Raw genomic sequence first — 26545 nt, forward strand, 5'->3', positions numbered from 1 at the left:
GCAAGCTCAGCAGGGTCAGTGGTAATTGCGGAGAAATCCGTCACGATAAAGTTCACGACATCGCATCTGCATTAACCAATGGCTGCAGAACTCGCTGCCACCCGTGGTGCTCTAGAGTTCCTAGCAGAAGAATCACCACAGACATGGTCAACATTCTCCGACTCCAAAGCAGCCCTTTAGAGCACTACCTCGTCATATCGTCATGGACCGGAGGAACAGCTAGTCGCTGAAGTCCGGCTGCTATATTACCGGGCTATAGAGAAGTAGCATGACGTAGTGTGTCAATGAATATAGGGCCACTGCGGCATCGACGGAAATGACCATGCAGATGAAACAGCCCGATCTGCTCATGACGCTGCCCCTTGTGCAGGTATACCATTATCAAGAACGCACGCCGCTACAAGGCTTCGATCACTTGGATCACTGACGCTCAATCGGTGGGTTAAGACAGCATTTACCAACGCCCATCTTCATAACTTGGACCGACACCTACAGCTTCGTCTTTTGTTGGGAATAATCAGAGCTGAAAAAATGCTCTTGTGCCGTGTGTGGCTCTGGGTGGACTTTACGAATGCTTAGTCGTTTCAAATCAGGATGGCCAGCAGCCCGACGTGCGACAATCGTGGCTGCGTGAAAACCATTGCCCACCTTCTCTGCGATTGTCCGCGCTTCAGTGCGCCTAGAAAAAAAAACTTTCGAAAGTTTCAGACAGAGTTTATAATCGCCAATTGTCAGAATAAAGGGTCTTAGGACACTGCCCGAGATTGTCCTCGGCAGGCAAGGGGTTGAGAGCGTTGTTGTGCTTCTTGTGGGAAAATGGTCTCAGAGGCAGGCTAAGCAGTATCGTCGACTGTACTGTAGTTTTTTTTTTCTTTTTTCCTTTTTGCATCTATTTTTCGTCAACTTTTGTTTCCCTTACCTCCAAGCTGATCTGAGAACTAACTAAACTTCCAGTTCTTTCTTTCCTTTTCCTCAGTACGCGATTGTTCTCGCACATTGCTCAACCCAAATATCACCGCCGAGTCCGCACGTCGAACGTGTCCTCAGCAGTGCAGCACTCAATCTACTAAGCCACCACCGTGTGTCTACCTTTGAAGTACCCCGGTAGTTCAAGTCGCAAGAATTGAAATCGTTAGATACTGGCAGCTTAGTTTATATCGTTTAGTTAATGCTGGAAAGTGAATTACTGTAGTTGTGATTTTGCACGCTCGCGGTAACTGCACGATAGCAGCAACATTGCTTTAGTATCATTTACTCGTGTTAGATTTTAACAGTGATGCTGTTTAAGTTACCCGTAATTTTTGCGAGTGGTCTGTCAGAAAGCTATCAAAATTAGGGGTGTGTGATTAGTGAATTTTGGAGCCAAATCGACTACGAATCGAATAGTGACGACACCGAATCGAATATGAATAATATAGAACACTGTTCGAATAGTTTTTTTAATAGTAGGTAGACAATTTTGAAAACAGTCTTGATACACTATATTTTATTTGAAATAAATATTCAGAAACTTCCATAAAACGATTGAAGTTGTTTTTAAAGAACTCATAATACCCCAACTACAAAACTAAAGTAAGCTCGTATACAGCAGGAGCTAAAGCTTTCGTAATACTTTGTAACTGTAGGTTCAAATACAGCCTTCACAACTGTTATCAACAGAACACTTTGTCGCCTATCTTCAAATAAAATTAGCACAAAAATCTAAATAGTTTTCAACCGTACACTGCGGATACAACTAAATATGTAATCAATTAGATAAACCCGCCATCGCATGGCCGGCGCGCTGAAAGCGTTTAATTCATAATCGTAGACAAATATATGTGCCACAGAAATCGGTGAAATCTCGCTGCTTACCTCTGCTTCCCACAATTAAGAAGTGAATAGCTAGCCCTGTGTTCTGACGGTAGCGCCCCGACTAACCTCGAGTACTTACGAGAGAAGGACGACAATGACGGTGCCCGTATATTGGTGCCAATGCTTGGTTTGAACGGAAGTTTCTGGAATTCGGACATCCGTGTTTGGTTGACTTTGTGCTTTGTTTTGAATCTGTATTTGCTGTAAATAAACCTAGAAACAATTTAGTATCACCTAGCTCGAGTCTAGCAACGACCTAGAAGCAACATTAAACGGCCTGCATTACCCAGCCAAAGCCCAGAAGCCACCAAGCGACTAGATCAGTCTTCGGAATCGCCCAGTTACGTCGTTTCAAGACTTCTGCAACCGAATGCCAATTTGCATTTTTTTAAAATCCTGAACAACATATTCGTAGAATGGCGCAGTCACGATACATTTTGGATTTTTACTTACCCTTAACTACCACGTAAGCTAAGGTTCTGGCTATATTGAGATTTACGCTGAGTGACTTGTTGAGCGAGTAGGTTCATTCTTAACGTAGCTTATGGCACGAAAAAAAAAAAAAAAACACGAGAAAAGGGCAAGCGCAAACTACCAACTAATTTTATTCAAAAAATCGCACACATGTATATACAGGTCAACAAAGTCACAAGTCGTATTAGCAGAAAAAGAAAAAAAACTTTTTGGTGGCAAGCACTTAAGTAATCTATCTCGGTGGCATGCAACGTGATTGAGGGCTTCGCCACGCATGTTTTGTTTTTGTTTTTCGCACCATAAGCTACGTTAATAATTGAGATTCTCGTTGTAGACATTTGGCGGTTTTGTTACATCGGCTCTGTCCTTAATTAAGTACCAAGTGAGCTAAGGTTGTAGTTATGTTGATATCTCTATTGTAGATATTTGGCGCTGTTCGTGACGTCGACTCATTATCACAATCATTGGCAATGAATCTTTACCGTCAGAAGATTGCTATATTCAGGCATGTGGCACCTTACGGACGTAACTCAAGCTGCATAGAGAGGGCTGGTAGAGGGAAGAGAGGTTTTGCAGTGAAATCGCAGTGAATTGCGGCAAAGTTTGAGAGTGGAGTTATTAAAATTTCATTGACAGATGCGACAATATTTTTTATTCATGTCACGAACATGATGTTTTTTTTCGAAAGTTCACAATGCCTAATCTGCAAGTCACCCCAATTTTACTTTGTTAGCTGTTTACAACCGCTGTATTTAGGGTCAGTCCTACTGTGCGTAAGACGCAACTGATGAGGCACGTATTATTAGGTGCGTCGTCAACAACAACAACAACAACAACAACAACAACAACAACAACAACAACAACAACAACAACAACAACAACAACAACAACAACAACAACAACAACAACAACAACAACAACAACAACAACAACAACAACAATGACGACGAGGACGACGACAACAACAACGACAACGACGACAACGACGACGACAACAACAACAACAACAACAACAACAACAACAGAACGCAATGTCACTGCAACGGGCCTTCGCTCTACTAACGCCGTAGCTTAGCAACACAACAGGGTCAAGGCAGGCAAACTGAACACATTATATTGGGAATGCAAGGAACAATTTGCCAAGCGAGGCATGTGGCTGTCAGGAACAGAGGGCAGTTTGCTTTCCATCGAAAGTCTGCACCTGCGAATGACAGGATTCGCTTGATTCGAGTGCGCTTAAAAGAGAGGAAATCAGGCGCACAGGAGAATGATCACGAAGACAATTGGGGCAACACACACTTCAGTGAACTTTCGTGCCCTAATAAAGGAGCATTCAGCACGTTTAATTTGTTTTTACTCTATCAAAAGGGTTTGTACATGTCTACAATAATCGCTATGTGCCTTTCTTCCATGTTGACAAATTTCTAAATCGTAGTATAAGCGAGCTAAAGGTATGAGTTTGTTTATTTACTTCCTGCAATTTAATACTGCTGCTACGTATTTCAATCTCATTCCTTGGCACTTTAAGAACATAGGTTTTCAGGCCAGAGGTATAGTTAATGTTCAATATAGACATAGCGGTACAGCCTTTTAGACGATACGTCAATCTCTACGTTTAGTTCTCCGCATTAGGGCATACGCGTTATAGGAGACACATTTGCAGCAGGTTTCATATAGAGGTCACATTTTGTAACTGCTTGGATACCACTCTGCAATAATGTGCCGAAGTCAGAGCTGGGAACTTAGGCAACGTATCAATACAATGCGTGCCTATTAAGGTCACACTGCGAGATGGAACGGTATATGAAAATGCACGTGCTACGATGTTTATGTGTCGCATGTGCGTACGAGCTAACTTCCGAAACTTTAACTCTGAAAGGCGATAGTGTCAAAGCTATTTTATGATTACCGCATCCGCACCAGTGTTGAAATTTATGCAACACAGAATTCATTATTTCAAATCACAGTATATAGGTTTACGTTGGTTTACACAAGTGAGTGTACTAGTGGAGAAAACATACTTTATCGGCTTCCTTGAAAACTAATTAGTGCTTCGCTTATTCCGGATATAAAAAGAAAGGTCCATTCTAAAAAGGCTCATCGATTCACGGCTTTACATTCAGAGTCAGAGGAAGTGTCAGATGAAGACTGACTAGACCAGTCATCGGCACACGATGCTCTCGATGGCCAAAAGTGTCTGGCTTTCGGTTTCCGGCGTTACAAGCGCAGCCATCGTGGCTCCGGCCACCAGGACGAGACCTGGTGCGAGCCCTCGGCTACTCGACGCTACCGCGCTGAGCCAGGCATCTTCGTGCATCAAAAGGAAGGCGAGGAACCAGCGGCCGGCCCACGAGCTCCCCGCTCCTATGCAGCGCACGTGACCCGGAAGCAGCTCGGTGGCCAGCAACGCGGGCACGTGACCCAGTCCCAGGGAGTAGCTGGCCAGGAGCAGGCCGATGGCGTAGATGCCATTCCAGTCGGTGAGCCTGGGACGATCCTCTACTGTCCAGTGGCTGCACTCGTTAGTAAAGCGAATGAATGCCTTAAACGCCTCATCAAACACGAGCATAGACCGAGTGATGCAAAGAAGTAAATCATCTAATGATTACGTCACAATGTGACATCGTTGTGGTGTTACAGATTGCCAATATTGGTTGCATCATGACATTTCTACGATGTCCTACAGCGGGACGTCATACAATGGCGTAATCACATGGCGTCGCTTGCTCAAAGCGGGTTAGATCATCAAGGCAGCGCAGAACCAGATAAGGGGCAGAAAGCTTCTAATTCTTCCACTTCTGGGGGCTGTGTAAAAATCATGTGAAATGCAGGCGGCCTTTAGAAGGCGGGAAACTAAGTCAGTTCAGCGAATGAAAAGAAAGCACAAAATGGCTTCCGCCTTCAAGACGTCTTAAGCGAGTGCATAAAAACCTTGAGAGGATTTTTTGTTTGCTTGAATCAAGCAGTTGAATGCTCGTCTCGCGATGAATTTTGATTAAGGCGGAAAAATAGCCAAGGTGCGTTGATTGGAGCTTAGATTGGCAAGATGTCCGAACACATGAAGTTGAGGGTCGCCTGTACTCTGAGGTACATCCATGGACAATGGTATAAGCAAACTAATTTCCACGGTAACAACAGCTGCCCTGCACGTCATTACTTTTGGTCATGTTTCATTATCTCTTCATTCATGTGAAATGTGTCATGCACGTCCACATCTCGCTGTTTACCGGTCCGCATATTTTCAAGTGGCCATTCCCAAGCCTCCTGGTATTCACTGCTCTTCGAACATAGGTATGTGTTCATCTTCCTTTCGGTGAGACTTAAGCGAGTCGCTGCTTGTCTCGTGCTGGGCACATTAATTCGACACCTCCCACTTACAGTGCGACGCGAACAGTTGCTTTATGTTAAGTACAAAAGGAGAGGCGTCAACCTGAATACGGCGTGCTTGAGTGGGCTGAGTGCGACCATGCAGACGGCAGTGATGAACGCGGACAGCACCAGGAGGTGTCGCCGTCCGCCGATTCTGGTGAGTGAGGCGAAAACTCCGGACAGCGCGACATGGCCAGCGACCATCAGCACGCCCTCTGCATCCCGTGATTCCGTTTCTGCCACCAGCGACAGCATCACCTGATCACCGCGCATCAGGAAAAGCCGAACGCCGGACAGCTCGGGAAGGAGTTGGAGGAGCAACGCCAATGCCATAGACCTGCGTGACAGCCCGGACATAAAAATCATCCACTCTGTCAAGCAGGATGGCCTGCGAAGCGAAGCTAATCCGCAGATGGCGTAGAAGTGACTCGGCGAGGGCTATTTTGGTATGAAAGGCCTTGATGAAAAGCATGTTCGAACCAGTACACAGGGTATAACGCAGCACACCGTTGACGACGAAGGTATCGAGGCTATGAGTAGGCATCAGTGCCATAAGAAAACCAGCTTACATACTCCAATTTTGTGTACATGCATCACCAAAGAACCCAAGTGCACTGCTCGGAAAATATTTTCTAAAGGTTATATAGGGTGCCACATCATTATCATCATCATCATCATCATCATTATCATTATCATCAGCCTGTACATGCCCGCTACAGGACAAAGGCCTCTCCAATAATCCGCCAATCAACTCGGTCTTGTGCTTTCTGCTGCTCCGTTGTGCCTCCGAACTTTTTAATCTCATCGGCCCACCTAACTGTCTGTCTCCCTCTCACGCGTTTGAATTGTTTGGGAACCTCAGCCAGTTACACTTAATGACCAGTGGTTATCCTGCCTATGTGCTACGTGCCCGGCCCATGTCCATTTTTTTCGCCTTGATTTGAAGTACAGATGTCCCATGTCACCGTTTGCTTCCTGACCGAATCTGCTATTTTTCTGTCTGTCAAGGTGGTACCTATCATTTTCCTCTCCATCGCTAGTTGCGCCGCCCTCAACTTAATATGAACCCTATTTGCCATCCTCCAGGTTTCTGTTCCGTAGCTAAGTAATTGCAGGATGCAGCTGTCAAATACCTGCCTATTTAAGGATAGTGGCAGTGTACCAGTCATGATTTCACAATGCTCACTGAATGTGCTCCACGCTATCTTTCTTGCCTTGTTAATGACTTTCATGGTTCGGCTCCGCAGTGACTACCTGTCCTAAGTAGATGTATTTCTTTACAAATTCCAATGTCTTGCAACCTATCGCAAAGCGCTGTATTTTGCCGACACTGTTTCAAAATACTTTAGTTTTGTGCATATTCAATTTCAGACCTTCTTTACTGCACTCCGTATCAAGTGCAGCAATCATGAGCTGTAATTCGTCCCCTGAGTTACTCATCAAAGTAATGTCATCAGCAAATTGCAGGTTACTAAGGCACTCTTCATTAACTCTTATCCTTAACTGTTCACAATCTAGGCTCCTGAAAACCTCAAACCTTATGTAAACAAGCGGCGAATAGCACTGGAGAGATTGTGTCTCCCCGCCTCACACCCTTATTTCTTGGGATTCTGCCGCTCTCTTAATGGAGGACTGGGGTGGCTGTGGATGCGCTGTAGATTTCTTTCAGTATGTTTACACAGGCTACGTCGATTCCCCGATTCCACAGTTCGTTCAGGACTATTGGTATATCCAGTAACTTAAATGCCTTCGCAGAATCTATATTGGCTATGTATAGGGGTTGGTTGCATTTTCACGTAAAGTTTTTTCCCGTAAAAGTTGACTTGCTAGTATCAGATTGTCGTTTGACTTTCGTGGCCTTGTACGGCTTTTTTTTCGTGCTGTTTTTATTCATTGTGAACGACCAACTTCCCCGGCAGTCTATTCTTTTAAGTCAACTCACAGCCAAAATCTACGTGCGCATCTACATTTTCCGTGCTTGCGATTTGATGATGTAGAGTAAATACTTGGAATGAAAATTTATGTCCTACACTCTAAACTCTGGTAGATGCGATTTCGTGCACCTGAAGTATGGATTGCCAAGTCTTTACATTCTTAACTTGGTAACGCTTATAGGGACACACAATGACATCTATGAGTGTAGCAGATGCTGAAAAAAATAAATATTAGAACAATTCTTTTGGAGGCTCACTTTGCGCACTTGATGGGCGTGGCATTGGAGTTCTTTTTGGCAATATCATCAGCTGATCGTATCCTGAACTCGATGGGAACGTCGAGGCCATAAAATTTAAACAACGCGGCCCGGGCTTCAGCCTTTTTTCCGTGGCGCATTAGCCACTGGGGGCTGTCCAGGACGTAGCGTTGCATGCACATCAGCACCAGGGGCGGCAACATGCAGAAGCCGGCCTGTATCTCCCACGTGAAAAATTGGCCCAGCACGTAGGCTAGCAGCATCCCAGCACATCTGGCCACCTATCGTGGACGAAAGCGAAGAAAAGTTAGAGTCTGAGAAAGGTTTTCATACCAACACGTTGGCTACTTCATATTCTAACCGTTTTTTTTTTCGAGTTATTAAATCATTCGCGGCTTCATTTTTGACCACCCAGAAACTGTAGTGGCCTCTTTCACGGCGTCACTTCTGTCGCCGCCTAACGAGCTAGTAATAAAAAGTTACAGCGATCACTGTGACAGTTTTATAAATTATTTGAGAACTCAACCTTTGTGCAGTAACACATCGGTTCCTACATAAAAATAAAAAAAACGTAAAGTAAAAATATATAAACCTAAATCAATCAACCTAACTATGCCCAAGTTTATCCACTTCTCCAGCGGTTATTTTCTGTTATCGTAATGCGTTTTTTATATAGTAAACGTGTATAAGATGAAATCGTGTCACATCATGAAGATGGTTACATTATGTGATCATACACAGCAAGGTATCTTAGTGGTTAACGTGCTGCGCTCCAGAACACGACGTCGTGGTTAATAGTACGGGCTATATGCGGCCGCGTTTTCATTTTGGCAAGATGCAAAGGCACCCACATATCTAGATATATGCGCATGAGAAATAAATTCAGCAGGCCAAAATCAATCCGCAGTTCATTACTACTCATTGTTTATCGTAATTTTGGCATATAAAACCGTCGATTCGTTATGCAGCGAACGTAGGCGTGCGCACAGGGAGAGGGCAGGAGAGGCGCAAAACCAGGCTCATACATTCACATAATTATGAGGAGTGGTCGCTGCGACTTGGAGAGGGGGTGCATAGTCGACCCCATACATTCGGATATTAGGGGAGGGGGAGGGAGCACCCTGCGGCGAACCTTCACCCCATCTGAAGGGAACCCAGTGGATGCCTGTGACAGTGAACACTTGATACGGTGGTTTAGCAAGATAGTGTTTGTTACTCATTAAAAAGATATCAGGTGGCTACAAAAACATACGCGACAAAGTACGCGCGTAACGGTTTAGCCAGAATAAGCGACAGGTTGTCCTGATTTATATATCAATGAAGAACAACAAAAAAAATCCCAGCTTTGCCGCAAAGATGAAGCAATGTTGGCGATAGCAACAAATTGGAATGTCCCGCGAAGAATGGCAAGCAGATCACAACAACGTGCACCGCATTGCTCACGCTTAAATAACACCGTAAACGCACTCACAGGTACAGATGAATGCAAACACGTGTCTCAGTTGTTACTTTGCTATGTCTGAAAAGCGCGCTCTTTTTCACGAAAGGAGACTGTGCAGCGAGTGCAGTGACCTTTGTGCGTACGGTAACTACAACACAATCGTTCCGGTGAAAGCCCAAGGCCATGTTGTAAGATACAGACAATTTCAAACAATTGGCCAAAGGCGTACGATTCTCCCCAGCGTGAGATAAGCACGCACATGGATGGATGGATGGATTGATATGGCTGTACCCTTTAGATCGGGCGGTGGCTAACGCCACCAAGCCGTGTGAGCGTCTAACCCCCCTCCCCCCCTTGTCCTTCGCGGGGCCAGGTACGCGTGGGAGATGTCCGCATGAGAGCGCGTCGCCGAGTCGTGACTAGCAGGGCGCCGGGCTACGACGAGGGCACTCTCTGCACCACCTCACTGGTAATGCGTAATGCTGAAAACACGCTGGTATTTCTCCCGACAAACAGCTTACTGCTTGAACGCTGAAGGACGCGCGGCTTTGTGAGCATGGCTAACCACACGTGCTCCGAATAGAGGGGTAGAATGTTCGATTCTGCACGCCGCAAAGTATTTTTCTGAATTACCTTTTTTTGTTTATTTTCTTTATATATCCCTCTAAATATACAGTGTATGACGGTAGCAACTTACGCTGGCGGTGAAAACTGAAAGCGTCGGTACGACTGTTATCGCAATGAAAACGTGCACTTTCAATCGTAGCTTCTAATTCATTTATTTCAGAAAGTTACTCTATCCGGCTCACAAAAGGCCCGTATTCAAGCTTAACGATTGAGTTATTTGAATTTACTGGCCTCTTAAGGTCGTACACTGGCTTTTACCACGTAAGGTGAAAAATGCCAAAGTGCGTTCCGAGGCTCACTTTGCGCACAGGCGACGCACCTAACTGGCCAGCCGAACTTCGCGATTCACCTCGACAAATCCCAGGAAGAATGCTCGGCGTTCGCTGGGGCAAATCTCGGCAACGTGAACTCCGGCTGAGCTGGAGATGGCGCCGAGAAAAACGCCGGCCATGAGGCGCGCCACGAGGATCGCCGACGTGCCGGTCGAGAGGAGCAGGCTCAGCCAGCTGCCCAGCAGGCCGAAAGTGGACAGCAGCAGCATCAGCCGGTTACCTAGCATTTCCAGCAAGAAGCCTGCAGCGTGGTGCGTCCATAGATCAACCAGGGCCTGGGAACAACCTCCGATACTATTTTGTAACGTTCGCAGTAAGTACGGTTATATAGGTCAGAATTCCGTCGAAATCAGCAGTCACTAACGTGGAAGCGCTACGCGCCGCGAGCGCGCCACAAAAGACAACGATCTCGTGCTGCTCTCAGGGCTTTCCCGGTAGCGTCAGCGTTGGGCGGAAGGTCACCAGTACATAGAGTTTCCTAATATACACCAGAGAGAACTCTGGTGCTAGTGTTTATGGGAGCTGCAACGCACGGCGCTTCACTGAGCACGAGAATGATGGGTAGTACACACATTTGTCTAAACTTCGTACTTCTGGCCTGCTTTTGGCTCCGTGTATGTTCGTGTGACTTTAAGCTGTTTTCTGACGAAACAAAAATCAGCAAATGTTCAACAATTGCGCTTCACCACCCTTTTTTTTAACTTACCTTTCCAAGTTGGGTGAAGAAGTTCAAGAAGGTTGAATCTTTCTTTCAAAACAAATCCGAAACACAGCAATAAACGAAGCCGCAAGTACGATTCGCCGCCCGCAAGTACGAAGACTAGGCAAATGTGTGTACTACCCATCATTCCCATGGTCGCTGAACGATCGCAGCGCCAGAGTCCCCTCTAGTTAATTTTAGGAAACTCTATCCACCAGTAGAAGGTGCGGATGGCGCCATTACGCGAATACCTTCGTAGGCAAGCAAGTCCACATGCACCACACAACTGGGGAAGAGCAGACAAGAGACAATACAGTGAGCTTAGTGGGGGAAGGAGCCACACGAGTTAGGGCCGTGTCTCGATCACGGTGTAAGATACCAACATCTTACGTCGTGGTTTCGATCATGAAACGCGTCTAATTCCGCTGATACGGCAGCCTTTCCAAAAAAATATTCTCGCGATTACATGTTCATTTTAGACTCATGCAGAACGGCAACTCTACTATTACATTTCGAACGCTAGGTGTTTTAGGGAACCTTGAAGGACTGCGTGAAAGATGCCAAAAATGCTTGCCTGCTTTGCAAAAACTGGAGCAAGCAGAACTCTGACAACTAATGATATTTGCAAGAACGATGCCGTCTGCGACGACCCTCCCGAGGTCTGCCAGGGCTTTATTCAATGGACCTGGGTGGTCACCGAGATCAACATGAGGCATCCGGACAGGGGTTTCCGTCCACGTGATTGGCGTATATATAATTTCTTTTTATGAAGCGTTCTCGCTATCTCTGCAGACGACCTGCAGGGAGCGGCCCGCTGGACTGCTACTCACAAGTATCATGTCCTGGTACACGGAGACAGATCCAATAAACGCTCGATGTCTCTTTGTATGCAAACGTGTTGCCGATTGTTCTTTGTCAAGTCACGTTCGAGTTGCAGCACTTCAGTTGACTTGTATACTTGCAGTTAAAAGTGGTGACTTGCACATCTAGGTACAGCTTGAATGATGAATTGTCAGTCAGTGTCTGCAACGTATAAAATTTTATTTCTCTGTCCCAAAGTTCCAAACTACTTTTCGGTGCCTGTATTGATGTTGTCAGATCGTATATCACTGCCACCTTTGCGCAATTTCTCTTGAAAGTGATGCTTGCGAGTAGTTTATTCTAGCGCATTCATAATGCCCATCTACTGTGTATTGCATTTGCGAAGTAGAGACAAGGCCAACTTCTGCTTTTGACGTAGCCTCTACTATCACTGCGCTGCTTCACCGCGGTACTTGCAGCCCTAATAGCAATGCTGGTCTACCATGTGGTATGGCCTCTGACCTGCTCCGAGTGCTGCGGGTGCCGCCACTAGCAGCAGGATGTCGGCGAACCAGCGGCTTTCAGCCATGTTGTGGTGCAGATCGTACCAGGCCTCGTGTTCGATGGAAGGCATAGCCGCCGACGCGTAGCCCAGTGTGGTACCGGCGGCGCAAGACCCGAGGCAGGCGACTAACGCGCACACGACGTGGTGTCCGCTGGTCGCCAGCTCGGTGACCGTGTTACCAGAGGCTGGCGTGCCGCCGCGAACCGAGGGCTGCCAGTTACGGAGGGCCTCGATAGCCTTCTGGCCTGGCTGCTGTTCACTTGATATGTCGGCCGACGGCCGCCGACCCCGCTGGTCGGAGGCTGGAGGCCTGCAAACCCATTAGGACATTGATTATAGCAGAGCTGTTGTGCCCGCCATTTGTCCTATACTCGCGTTGCAGACAAGAAACTATCATCGTCATGTCGGCGCTAGCTCGACCTGTCTTCTGGTTCGCTCCTCGAGCACTTGCGCACGATGAGCTCTCTTCTCTGCGTCGATTTGTCCGGCATGGGACGCAGTGACTGGGATGGGCAATAGAACGAGTGCAGGGAGAGAGAGAGAGAGAGAAAGAGGCAAAAAGAAAGACAAAGAGAGAGAGCACAAAAATTGTAAAGACAAAAAGAAAGACAGAAAGAAATAGGGAGATGAAGACGTAGAAAGAAACACACACAAAAAAAAGCAACAAAAAGAGAAAAAATAATCAAATAAAGAGAAAGAAAGAGGAAGCGAGAAATAGGCAGAGAAAGAGAGAGAAAGAGAAGAAATAGAAAAAAGAAGTTAGAAAGGTATACAGAGACAAAAAGAAAAAGACGAATAGAAAAATAAATATAAAGAAACAGACACTCAGTCAAACCAGATAAAAATCTAGCCAATACTTTTGATTTACAAGTCGATCATGTAAACTCGGCGTGCATCGGAGTGTAACTGCACATGTGGCTAGTCTAGCTAGGACCAACCGAGCGCCGACAAATTCTGCTGTGTCTTAGCGTTGCTCGACTCCATGCCAGTTGCGCAAACTTTCTTTTATTGCATTGACTCATTTTCATTTCTGATTTGTTTCTTCATTTCGCTTCCACTTTAAGTTGTGGAAAGATATGAGATGTCTATGACACTTGTCGCCCCCATTTGAACTTCCGCAGAAGCCAGAAAATACAAGTATGTTGCGTAATGTGCTGTTCTGGGTAAGGTGTTTCGGATTTATGACTTTTTTTGTGTTCAGCAGTAATTACTAGAGAAAGAAAACTCTGTGTTGTTCAGTTAAGTCATGAAGTTGGTGGCTTGCAGATTTCGCTCATACATTCGATGTACATCTGATTACGATCAGGAGATGGACTTCGCATTTGTAGCCTGACAGATTCTTGGGCCTGCGTTTTGCAACGCTCCGTCTACCGTTATTATGACGAAAGTTTGAGAGCAACTCTATTTGAGAAGGTGAGAACATTTTGAGGCTGTGCCAAACACTTTTTGTACTTATATACCAACGTAAAGTTAACAACTACCTTGCAGTATCTCATAGCGAAAAATCCACCTGAAGCAGATGTTTGAAGATTAACCACGATGAAATCCTTTCCTAGTTCTTGTTTTGTTTTGTTTTGTTTCCCTGGGAGGTTGGCTCATACCCACTTAGGGGGATTGGCCAAGAAAGTGTAGTGCAGTTTATCTATAATCATTTTAACTATGTGTAATTAATTGGTATTATAATAAGACTAATGTAAAAATAAAAACAACATAAAAAGAGCAAACGAAAAAAAAAAATCAAGTTGAGCAATTTTGAGATTTGAGGTGTTATGTTTACCACTTAGCTGCGTTTACTTCACTCTGCCCTTGGGAGTAATAAATAATTTTTTTTTTGTTTTTGATTGAAGATCACAAAGGTATACGCTTGGTTGCCTGAATATAATCGCAAACGGCATTGAAAGCATCCCTGTGGCAATGTCCCAAAGCTGAGGCGCCAAAGCTTAGCGCCGTTTCCGCCGTCAATGTAAGACCTATTTTCCGAAATGGCATAACTAGTAACCTTTTTCTAAGTATTTCGTAGCGGCGACAATACAAAAAATAATGATCTAGTGATTCCATTTCTCCGCAGAATGCGCAGAGGGGTGATGTTGTCTGACCAGCTCTGTGTAGATATAGGTTTAGGGGGGGGACACGACATCGAAATTTAGTGATTAAGACTTCGATCTTTCTGGACTGACTCCAGTGGGGTTGCCATGGAAACATGAGGTGGTTATAGTCTGTCCATGTAATTACTTTTTCTATCGTATCAGTGGAGATTGCCGATTTTCGATATCTTATAGCCGTGATATATTCTACATCTGGCAGTATGGGCAAAACTGGCCCATCAAGTGCGGCTCGAGCTAAGGAATCGGCCAATTCATTTAATCTTAATCCACAGTGACCCGGAACCCATAGTAATCTCAGGAGTCTCAACTGCGGCGGTACTAATGTTTTGAATGTGCTTAGAATTCGAGAGTTCTCTGAAGCTGTCAGAGCTGCACAAACTGAAAGAGAATCCGTCATTATTACTGCATTGTTTTGATTTGATGGAAGTTTTCGAAGAGCTAAAATAATCGCCAAGAGCTCCGCTTCAAAAACTGGAGTAAAATCAGGCAGTCTCACTGAAAAGGACCAGTCAAGCAAATCAGAGGCAATGCCTACACCTGCCTTTTGATTATTTACGGAAGCATCTGTGGCTATTATATTTTTAGTTTTTGCATGCTCTAAGTAATCTAATAATATGCTATTTAAAAATTTGAGGGATTGTAATTTGGCGTTTTGCGGGAATATATCATCATACTCAATAATAACATGACAATTCGAGTCATTAGTCTCAATTACATTTCTAATGTTCACATTTATACTTTGTAGATTTTTTTGTACAAACATTATCTGAGGTGTGTGAAACCGTGGCCAATGAGCAAGGAAGAAGGCGTCTGGGTTTGCGATAAAAGCATATTGAGATCTTCTTGCCGGTAAGCTATAAAATTTTAAAAATGCTTGTACGGTCAAAATTCGAAATCGACAAAGTAGTGTAGGCAGGCGCGCTTCCTGGTACAGTACGTTGATAGCCACAAATCTAGGGAGTCCCAGACACATTCGCAGTGCTTCTCGCTCCAAGACAACTAGAGGTTTCGTTTTATAAGCAGGGCCACCCGAGAATAATATGCAGCCGAATTCCATGATGGGGCGCATGTACATCTTGTACAACGTTATCAAGGTGTGCCTCCGTAACCCATATTTCCGGTTACTTAGCTTGTGTAGTAAGCCTGAAGCCCGCTGTGCTTTGGTAGTTATATACTCTATGTGTGGACTCCAGTTAAGTTTGTCATTATAAATGATTCCCAAATATTTTATAGAGTCTACTTGCTGGATGGGTTCCTGTTTATATAGAATTGAAATTGAAAATGGTTCTGCAAGCGGAAACGCCATGAGCGCGCTTTTGTTGACATTTAACGATAACGAAATCGACTGCAACCAAATTTCCAACATGTTAATATATCTTTGTAATTTAAGTTGTAATGAGTAAATACCACAGTCAGCAGCAAAGAGTGCGATGTCATCAGCATAAATGTAGACAGTAACTTCTTGATCTGTTGGAATTGTGCTCATTAAAGCATTAAATAATACTGGAGATAAGACTGCTCCTTGGGGAACTCCGCGCGTTTGTTTAAATCTAGATGAGGAACATCCATCCTTGACGCAGTAGAATTCTCTTGATTTTAAGAATTCTGCCACCCACTCAATAAAATATTGTGGGAAGTTCAATCTCTCTAGCGTATTTAACAATATGAAGTGCTCCACACTGTCATACGCCTTGGCTATGTCAAGCGTTACTAAAGCAGCGTATTGCCTTCTTTTACGCGCGAGCTGTATTCGGCTCTCTAAATCAGCATGGGCACACCAAATTGAGAAATCACTACGAAAGCCGATTTGGTTCGGTTTTATTACTAAATTGTCTGCCATCCAGATACTTACTCGGCTATGTAGGACCCTCTCTACTAGTTTGACCATGTTAGATGTTAAAGAGATTGGCCTGATATTATCGACTGTTAATCCTCCACCCGGCTTTTTTAGTATTGGAATCACCTTTGCTATCCTCCAATCCTGCGGCACCCATGAGTTTTTTAAGGAGTAGTTAATAACATTGGCGACGTCTCGAGGCGATAAATTGAACAGAATTTTAATCATGGGTACTGTGATTCCATCTGGGCCAGGAGATGCACAGGGTAAATGTTTAATCACGTTGGATACCTCAGTCTGTGTCACTTCTTCAAAGTCAGACTTTGTCGTAGACTTGTGCCAGTTGTTTGGCACTACTGAAGTGAATCTGCTTTCCAGACCTTTACCGATAGCCTCTAAGGTAGTGGTCATTTCTTGTGCCGTCAGATTATCAAAAGCTACATTAACTGGTGATGGCAAGATTTTCCGAGCTCTCATATATCGGAACAGTGCTTTCATATCTTTAGGCTTCGACAGGTATTCATAATGTCTTCTGTCATAATCTTGTTTAGCCTGAGCTACCGTTCTTTTAAAGCCCGCAGCAATGAATTTATAATCGGCCCAGTTTTGTGGGGATTGATTATGTAAGAGCTGCTTCCAAGCTGCCTGACGTCTTCGGTGCTCTCTTGTACATTCATCATTCCACCAACGGCTGTATACTCTTTTTGTGGATTCAACAGTAAATTCGGCTCTTTTGTAGGATCGTTTAATGACTGCGTTTATTTTCAGTGCTTTTTTATCATCGCTCTCTTCCGAGTGAAAAGCCAGTGCTGACTTCAGGTCATTCCTAAATTTAGTGTAATTTACAAATACTCTTACATTTGAACAAGATGGAATTATCGGACAAGAAATTTCAAAACTTATCGGTAAGTGGTCACTGTTGGTGCCACAGTCCAGCGCTTTCCAAGAAGAAGTACTAATGGCTGAACTGACAAAACTTAAATCTAAGGCCGACCTGGAGTGATTACGAATGAATGTGGGGGTTCTGACGTTGAGGCACGTCAGGTCATTGTCCATTGTCCACTCCCACAAGCGTTTCCCACTAAGATCAGTTCTAAAACCCCAACTCGTGTGTTGGGAATTAAAGTCTCCAACTAAAACTTTGTCTTTGCACCACGATTTTGTAGCTAGATCCAAACTTCGTGTGTCTTGAACTCCATCCGGAAAATACATATTGACACACCTCGATGGGCGCATGAAGAGGAAGAGGTAGAAGCTGTCTGGCTCACGAGCAGCTCGGTCGCCGGTTTCTGGCTCTGAGCTGTACCGATCTCAACCATTTTCCTGTAAATAAACGCGTTCCTTCGTCACAGTTGTGGTGGAAGGTGCTGGGTAAGCCAGCTACTGTCAAGCGAGACCGGAGAGCAGCCGTCTACTAACGACGGAACCGCAAGAGCACGAGCTTCGCCGCAGCCGTCGACTAGCGGGCTTGCCACCACTACCTCAAGATATGAACTTGGACGGAGACATCCAGCAGCCGGTCGCGAGGGCGCCGTCTTTCCACTACCGAGAGCCACGCACATTTACAGGAAAACCTGGCGATGACGTTGAAGAATGGCTCAGCCACTATCAACGGGTGAGCCGAGCCAATGGCTGGAATGCGGCCAGCCAGTTGTCCCACGTGGGTCTATTTCTCGATGGCAGTGCTTTAGTGTGGTTCGAGAATCACGAAGACACCTTGACAACATGGGACCAGTTTATGGAGGAGATCAAGAAGTGCTTTGGCGACCCTGCGACGAAGAAGAAACGTGCAGAGCAAATGTTGTCGCAGAGAGCTCAAGCTTGTGGTGAGACATGCAGAACCTACATTGAGGAGGTACTGAAACTGTGCAAATGTGTGGACACCAACATGACGGAAGAGGACAAGGTGGGCCACATTCTCAAAGGAATTGCGGAAGACGTCTACCACTTCCTTATCGGCAAGGAGAGTCTTGAGTCTGTGGCCGATGTGATTGGGCACTGCCGAACGTTTGAGGCCCTGAAGACTCGCCGCATCACTACGAAGTTCGGACGCCTTGCCAATGTTACGACCGTCGCCACTGTCGATGTGTGCCAAGACTCCGTGCCTACCGACCTTTCGTCAACGATTCGCCTCATTGTACGTGAGGAACTTCGTCGTCACCTTTACGCGCCCTTGAACGCCCGAGAACCACCGTGCGATACACCGTCCACAAGTATCAATGCTACGAGTTTCGAGGAGCGCAGCTATTCCAACCGCGGCCCTCAGCTAAGGGCTCCACCACCGGCGTCTTCTTATGTAGAGCCGCCTCATGCTCCCCACAGTCGTTACGGCTACAACAGCCATCCACCTCCTTTTGCGTCTCAGTGGGAACAGAGCGCCGCGTACCCTCAACATCCAGCGACGTTCCCTATGCCCCGTGAACGGCCCGTCTGCTACCAGTGCGGTGTTCGTGGACATATCGCCCGATTTTGCCCAATGCGACGTAATCCACGTTCGACATTCCCTCAGAGATCCGCGACGTTTGCACAACGAAGCCAACGGCCTGACTACACCTACTGGCCCCCCAACCCAACTGACGAGCGGCACGCCTACCAGCCGATCAACCGGAGTGATTCGCCCGGATCTGTGCGCAGCTTAACGCCGCCCACCACCCGTCCACCTCGGTCACCATCTCCACGGCGCCGGTCACGAATGTCGTCTCCGCCACCGGGAAACTAGCCAGCGCGGCCGACGGAGGTGAGGTCGCTGGACGTACCGATTTTCATCAAAGAATGCCTCCACCAGTTTCTATGCTTCAGAATAAGGTTCAGGTACTTGTTGACGACGTTCCCACGATGGCATTGATAGACACTGGCGCAAGTGTTTCCGTGATGAGTTTAGTTTTTAAGCAACGACTGGGCCGTAAGGTTATGTTTCACTGGGACAAACCTGCCACATTTCGGGCAGTGAGCGGCGCATTCTTGCGTCCTGTCGGCGTCTGCACTGCGTCTGTTAGTGTTGCCGGTAAAACGTTCAAGGCGGAATTCACAGTACTGGCTCAATCAACGCATGACGTTATACTTGGCATAGACTTTTTGCGAGAGTGTCGTGCGACCGTGGATTGTGGAGCAGGTGAGGTTCTGTTGTCTACTCTCGCCCAGCAGCCTGATTGTGAGAAAGGTAACCTCACTGTAGCTAAAGATGTACTTCTGCCAGCGTGGTCCACGGCCAGCGTACAAGTGACCACTTCGGAAACCAACTCGAGTTTGAATTCACGTGACATAGTGATTGAGCCATTGCCTGTAGCTTGTCTCAAGAAAAACATCTTTGTACCACGGTGCATTGTATCTCTCGCAGACGAGACGGCTCAATTATGGGTGATAAACAGCTCACCCGAGTCGGTTGTACTACCGGCTGGTATGCGCCCTGCCCTGTTCGAAAAGCAGAGCAGCACCTGCATTGGAGCTTTAAGCGATCTTGAAAGGGCGGGTCCGGAAACTTCTGGTATGGAAGCTGAATTTTCAAAAATGGTTAGCAAGTCCATTTCCTCACAGAAGCGCAAAGACCTGGTTGCACTGCTGGCGAGACATGCTAAAGTATTTGATTTTGCACGGACGGTGCCTAGGGCTCAGATACCGACCACGCGCGCTCGTCACAAGATCGATACTGGCTCTGCTCATCCTCTCCGACAAAAGCCCTATCGCGTGTCCGTGTCCGAACGCAAAGTTATTGCTGAACAAGTTGGCGAGATGCTAGCCACTGGTGTAATTCAAGAATCGTCAAGTCCGTGGGCTGCACCTGTTATTTTGGTAAAGAAAAAAGACGGGTCCTGGAGGTTCTGTGTTGATTATCGGCGTCTCAATTCTATAACCAAGAAGGACGTGTACCCCCTCCCCCGCATTGATGACGTAATTGACTGCCTTCATTCAGCTTCCTACTTTTCTTCGGTAGACTTGCGATCCGGGTATTGGCAGATTCCCATGGATCCAGTTGATAAAGAGAAGACGGCTTTTGTAACGCCAGACGGTCTATTTGAATTTAATGTTATGCCGTTCGGCTTGTGTAATGCTCCGGCAACATTTGAACGCTATATGGATACCGTCTTGAGAGGCCTTAAATGGGAAATTTGTTTATGTTACCTGGACGATGTGGTTATTTTTGGACGAACTTTTGAAGAACATAATCATCGCCTTGACGTTGTTCTAACATGTTTGGAGAAAGCCGCCTTGACACTGAACTCAAAAAAATGTCGTTTCGGTGAACGGCAAACACTGGTTTTAGGACACCTTGTGGACAAAGCTGGTGTTAGGCCGGACCCGCAGAAAGTGGACGCCGTCAGCAAGTTTAAGCAGCCACAGTCTATCCGCGAGCTACGAAGCTTTCTGGGCCTATGCTCTTATTTTCGCCGCTTTGTACCTAATTTTGCTGAAAAGGCCCAGCCACTGACTGACTTGCTGCGCAAGGACGTCCCTTTCCACTGGACACCAAATTGTGAGTCAGCGTTTAAGCAACTAAAGTTCGCTCTCACTTCCGGGCCAATACTATGCCACTTCGATCCCTCTGCTTCCACGGAAATCCACACCGATGCCAGTGGAGTTGGTCTCGGCGCGGTGCTTATTCAACGACACAACAATGCTGAACACGTCGTCGCCTATGCAAGCCGGTCCCTGAGCAAGGCAGAGCGTAATTATACGGTTACCGAATTGGAGTGCCTCGCCGTCGTTTTCGCCGTACACAAGTTTCGCCCCTACATCTACGGTCGTCGTTTCTCAGTCATCACCGATCATCACTCTCTTTGCTGGTTGGTGAGCCTACGTGATCCATCTGGTCGACTTGCGCGATGGGCCATACGGTTACAAGAATTTGACTTCACGGTCCGCTACAAGAGCGGTAATCGCCACGCAGACGCTGACTGCCTGTCACGGCTTCCTCTACCAACGACCGAGTGTGAAGCTGATAATTTTGACGATTTTATCACAGCTATTGACTCTCATTTTCCTGACATCGCGGCTTTCCGGACAGCACAGCACGAGGATCATTGCTTAGATCACCTGTTTGCCTCCGCGAATGACCCGGCCAGTTCAAGCTCTTTTGTAGTCCATGACGCCGTCCTTTACAAGAAGAATTATTCTGGCCAAGGCGCCCGTCTGCTTCTGGTAGTTCCACGCGCTCTACGTCCCCAAATTTTTCGGTTCTGCCATGACAACGCAACCAGTGGGCACATGGGCTTCGCCAGAACGTTTCATCGCATCCAGCAAAGGTTTTACTGGCCCAAGATGCGACGCGACACAGAAAAATACGTAGCGGGTTGCGAACAATGTCAACGTCACAAGCGTCCCACGACTACATCACCCGGACCTCTCCATCCCGTACTACCTCCTAGCTCTCCCTTCGAGATTGTTGGTGTCGACCTTCTAGGTCCGTTTCCGCGGTCAGCCAGTGCCAATCGATGGGTCATCGTGTGCGTCGACCACCTGACGCGCTACGCAGAAACTGCGGCTATACCTACTGCAACAGCCTTTCACGTGTCGCAGTTTATGCTTCGGCATATCATTCTCCGTCATGGCCCTCCACGAGTCGTCATTAGCGACCGGGGACGTCAGTTCGTCGCTGACGTCGTTGAAGAGATCCTACGCCTGTCTGCCAGCCAATTCCGCCACGCAACCCCGTATCACCCCCAGACGAATGGCCTCGTAGAGCGGACCAACAGGACGCTAACGAACATGTTGTCAATTTATGTTGATGCCAAGCACAAAAACTGGGACGAAGTACTGCCCTATATCACATACGCCTACAACACCGCGAAACACGAGACAACAGGGTACGCGCCCTTTTTCCTGCTCTACGCCCGCTCCCCTCGCAGTTGCCTCGACACCATTCTGCCTTTTACGTTAGATGTGGAAACATCGGTTGCCGAGTCACTATGCCGCGCTGAAGAAGCCCGTCGCGTCGCACGCCTTCGAACCATTGCATCTCAACAGCGCTCCAAGACCCGGTACGACGCCCACCATCACTCCGTTGCCTACACAAAGGGTGACCTGGTGTGGTTGTGGACACCTGTCCGCAAACGTGGTTTATGCCAAAAGTTTCTGGCCCACTACTCCGGACCATTTGTAGTCATTGACCGTCTCAGTGACGTCACATACGTCATCTCCGGCGTCACAAGCAATGGTCGGCGCTCTAGCAAGACACAGCTGACACACGTCGCGCGCCTCAAGCCATATCACCACCAACCTTCCTATTGACTCGCCCAGTGGGCATCGTCTGCGAACGGGGGAAATGACACACCTCGATGGGCGCATGAAGAGGAAGAGGTAGAAGCTGTCTGGCTCACGAGCAGCTCGGTCGCCGGTTTCTGGCTCTGAGCTGTACCGATCTCAACCATTTTCCTGTAAATAAACGCGTTCCTTCGTCACAATATTAACTAAAGTGAAGGGAGAGCAGTTGGGCAGTGTAATGTCTACTGCCAAAATTTCGCATTCTGGCGACATATGTTTGTATGAGCATTTGACTTTCATACTCATTCTATTACTAATAAAGAGAGCTAGACCCCCACCTCTCGATGGACGGTCTAATCGAAAAGATTGGAAGTTATTTAAATGGAACAAATTATGTACAGATAGCCATGTCTCTTGTAATGCTATAATATCAGGAGCGAATTTAGAAGTCAAGTATATCAAATCCGTAGATGCAGAAAGGATTGATCGGCAATTCCAATGGAGAATCTTAAGCGACCCTATGGTTTCGAAAGAGCTGCTTCCGCTATAGCTTTCTCTAGAATGCTTTCTTTCAAGAAATCCCTCTTTGAAAGGCTCTCCTTTTCTTTCAGATACTTTTTGTTCTTTGTTTGTTTCGGTGAGTTAGTTTTCCTTGACACAGGGGATCTAGATCTCTTCAGGGACCTAGGGTCCAAATCCATGTCATCGGAATCTATTGTATATGCAGCTTTGTCTTCACTTACACTCTGTATATCTACTGCAGAGGGTGCTGTAGACGGAGGATACGATGGTGCGGTTTCAAATTCCTCATTTTGGCTGTGAACGCCTATTGCAGAGGCTCCTGCGGGCTGATAAGACGATGGCGCAGTTTCAGATTCACCGTCAGCTATTGGTCGTGAACTCTCAACATGTTGGGATACTAGGCCTGACTCTCCCGCTGTACCAAATATGCGAGTCATCTGGTTAGCCAAAACTTGAGATAGAGAATCGCAAAGGTTAGAAGTCAGTCGTTCCATGGCTTTTTCTAGAGCCTTTTCTATGGCCTCCGCTATATTCAGGGAAATCGGCCCATTTATTTCCGAGAGATGTCGTGCTGCAACACTGGCATACCCCTGAGTTCTAGTCTGTATTTCCGCTAGGGCTTCTCGTCGAGAACAGCGCCTACGCCCTATAATTTCAAGAATTTGCATTTCTCGAGCCTTTGCAGAACAATCAGGATTATCTGCACAGTGTTGTTCGTTGCAGAGACAACATTTCTCTTCTTTAGCTTTGCAGTAATTTGTTTCGTGGTTGTCACCACACACTCGGCATCTGAGTTCTGACCTGCATCCTTTAATAGTGTGACCGTATCGCCAGCACTTCGTACACTGGAGTGGTCGCGGTGATAGCGGTTCCACTCTGTATATTAGTGGCCATGCCTTGATTTCGCTTGGGAGATTCACTCCAGCAAAAGTTACAATTACCGACTCAGTCGGCGTCTTCTGCTTCTCTACTAGTCGTGCACACCTATAAACGGAAATAGCACCAGTCATGGCAAACATCTCTAATACCTCAGACGGGGTCAAGTTAACATCGACACCGCGAACAATACCTTTCACACATGCCAGATGCGGGGGAATAAAGGCGCTCACCGGATTGGTCGCGAAACTCGAGCACTTCAATAGGTCTTGGATACAGAGCTGATCAGATGAAAAACATAGAACACCACCTCTGCCGAACTGGCGGACCTCTGTGATGCTGTGAAAGTGAGACGTCACAGCTCTAAGCTCCGCCTGGATCACTTTCGGATTCTTCATCCGAATGAAGCCGTCGTTGCTAGGGACGAGGGCCACAGGAACTGCGGGAATGCCGTTGCGTAGAAACTGATCCACTGGTATATCCTGTGGCGGAAGTGAAGCAGACCAGGGGCAAGCCCCTGGTCCAGGTGAAGAAAACTGCATCTAAGTGAACTTTCTAGCGCTAAAAGCGCTTACTTAGCTGTAAAAGCACTATAGGAACACCTAATAAAGACAAAGAAACCACAGCCACTACACAAACTTAGGCCAAAACCCCAGAGCAAGCACGACCAGCTACTTGCGTGTTCGAGCGCACGTTCGCTGAACCTCACATCGCACGTGTTTCCTCGGACGTCGCTATGATGAGGTCTTTCGAATCACGGTGAGGAAGTAGCCGTAGCAGATGTTTGAAGATTAACCACGATGAAATCCTTTCCTAGTTCTTGTTCGTCTGTGGTCCTTCTCTTCTTCACCCTAAAACACGCACGTGGCACGAGTCGGATACACGTGGGCTCGATATATGATGACCACTGATGATGATGATGAATCAACTGCCATGGTTCGTACCCATGGCTGCTACGATTACTTTTTTGAATCTCGCAAACCCACAATGAAGCATGGGTCATGACCAAGAAAGCACAATTTAAGGCGTGCAAAAAAATATGGCTAAATGAGGTAAATAAACATTTAAATATAGTGTGGATGAAACTAAGCCTAATTAAGTACAGTAATGTGTAAAGGAATTTAGTCGGCGTTGCATAAAAGGGAGTAAACAAATAATAACAAATACTTAAGCTGGAATTGAAAGATACTTTAAAAACAACAACAGTGTTTAGAGGAACAATACATGAGACTTTTATTGCTAGTGTTCAAAGTGTACGAAGAATGTTTTACGAAGGGCGGTAGGGCCACTTAATTAAGCAAAAATTGCTCGCTTGTATAACGGTTTCATAATAAATTAACAGATAGTATTGCCTTATTAGTAGGCATGACTGGTAAAGCAGACCGGGGTCAGACGTTTCTGTCATTTTTTTTTGCCAATTATGAGAATTCGAGGAAGTATAAGACAGTAGTGCATAAGGGCAGGCTGCTCATAAGCTCGCAACAGAGTTTTACAGAAATATATGCAAACTAAATTGGGTGTTTTGTTCCTCGTCCTGCAGCGTTCATTTGGGCCAAAAAGAGTGTTATTGCTTGAATAATTCGTTATTTGGTTTTTTTTCACTATGCATTAGTTATAGCTCTCTTTAGCATACCAAAAGCCTCACTATAGTATATGTGTATGCCATTCTTTCGGTGCTGAAATGCAAGTCGCAATTCCTCAAAGTTACAGTATTGAAAATTGTACGTGTTATTCGTATAGCGCACTCAAAAGTCTCAGAAGAAGGCTCATTGCCAGCAGTGTTCATTTCTGGAGCCACCTGCGGGCGACACAGGACAGAGATGACTGGAGCGTACGCCTTTTATGCATGCTCTGTTTGGCATATCTAGAAATATTACATCCAGAAAGGAACACCAGCTGTTCGGCCTTACCTCTATACAACGCTAGCTGCAAGAACAAAACGAAATATGACATCAGACATTATAGCCGTGCCAGCAGTCCTTGCTTCATGGAGCGACGCACTGCATCTGTGCACTATGTCAGCTGAACGAAGATTTTGTTTCTTGTTTTTTTTTCGCTAACCGGAAAGTCTTAACACCTGTCGGGCTGCAATGTCAACATTTTTTGTTTTTGCGCACTGGTGGAGTAGGCTGGCACGTGTAGCAGCCTAGAAAAGCTGAAAGCGCTTTTGACGTTCGCAGGAGTTTTCAAGGTGTCCACTAGTAAACGTAGTGGTCATTATGTGGGCCAAGTGAATTTGCACTTTTGGTGTGTTTGCGCACAAGAATTCAATGATGTACATGAAGGAGGCAAAGGAGATTGTGAAAGCAAGAACGGGAACACCATTGTATCGGTCCGTTTCAACGGGAAAACAGTAAGCAAGAGCATCGCTATAACATCTACTAACCGTTTTGACACTTTGTCACAAGAATAATTTCGATTATTGAACGAAACGCCTCAAAGAAATATTGCGAAAGCGCTGTCACATTAAGTGAAGTTCGACAGCTATTGAAAGAGAGAAAGTCTTTCGGCTTCACAAAATTTCGGCTTCACACAATTTTGCAAATAACCTTCTTCGAAACGACTATTTCAGCCACTGTTTCTTTTCGTTTCATCGTACCAAAGTTCTCACTATTTTTAGTTCCGGCATAATTATCATTTTAACTCGCGAAGA

General features: G+C 46.1%; 1 protein-coding gene across 1 annotated transcript; it reads right to left on the reverse strand.

Moving 5' to 3' along the window:
- Positions 1-4337: 4337 nt before the first annotated feature.
- Positions 4338-24734, reverse strand: LOC119172602 (uncharacterized). The gene is made up of 6 exons (XM_037423758.2): positions 24602-24734; positions 12312-12664; positions 10306-10529; positions 7889-8169; positions 5759-6034; positions 4338-4841 (listed from the first exon to the last, which is right to left on the reverse strand). Coding segments are annotated over exons 1-6 (1488 nt in total). The 5' UTR covers positions 24604-24734; the 3' UTR covers positions 4338-4489.
- Between the last annotated feature and the right edge of the window lie 1811 nt (positions 24735-26545).

Source organism: Rhipicephalus microplus, chromosome 4, assembly GCF_043290135.1.
Source record: "Rhipicephalus microplus isolate Deutch F79 chromosome 4, USDA_Rmic, whole genome shotgun sequence".
Classification (NCBI taxonomy): domain Eukaryota; kingdom Metazoa; phylum Arthropoda; class Arachnida; order Ixodida; family Ixodidae; genus Rhipicephalus; species Rhipicephalus microplus.

Bases quoted from the DNA above. Each gene is read 5' to 3' on its own strand.
- LOC119172602 (XM_037423758.2), bottom strand. The intron at 10,530-12,311 runs GTCAGAGGCCAT...ACCACGCTGCAG, and splicing joins ACCCGCAGCACTCGGAGCAG to GCTTCTTGCTGGAAATGCTA. The intron at 6,035-7,888 runs GTGAGCCTCCAA...GCTGTCACGCAG, and splicing joins ACGCCCATCAAGTGCGCAAA to GTCTATGGCATTGGCGTTGC.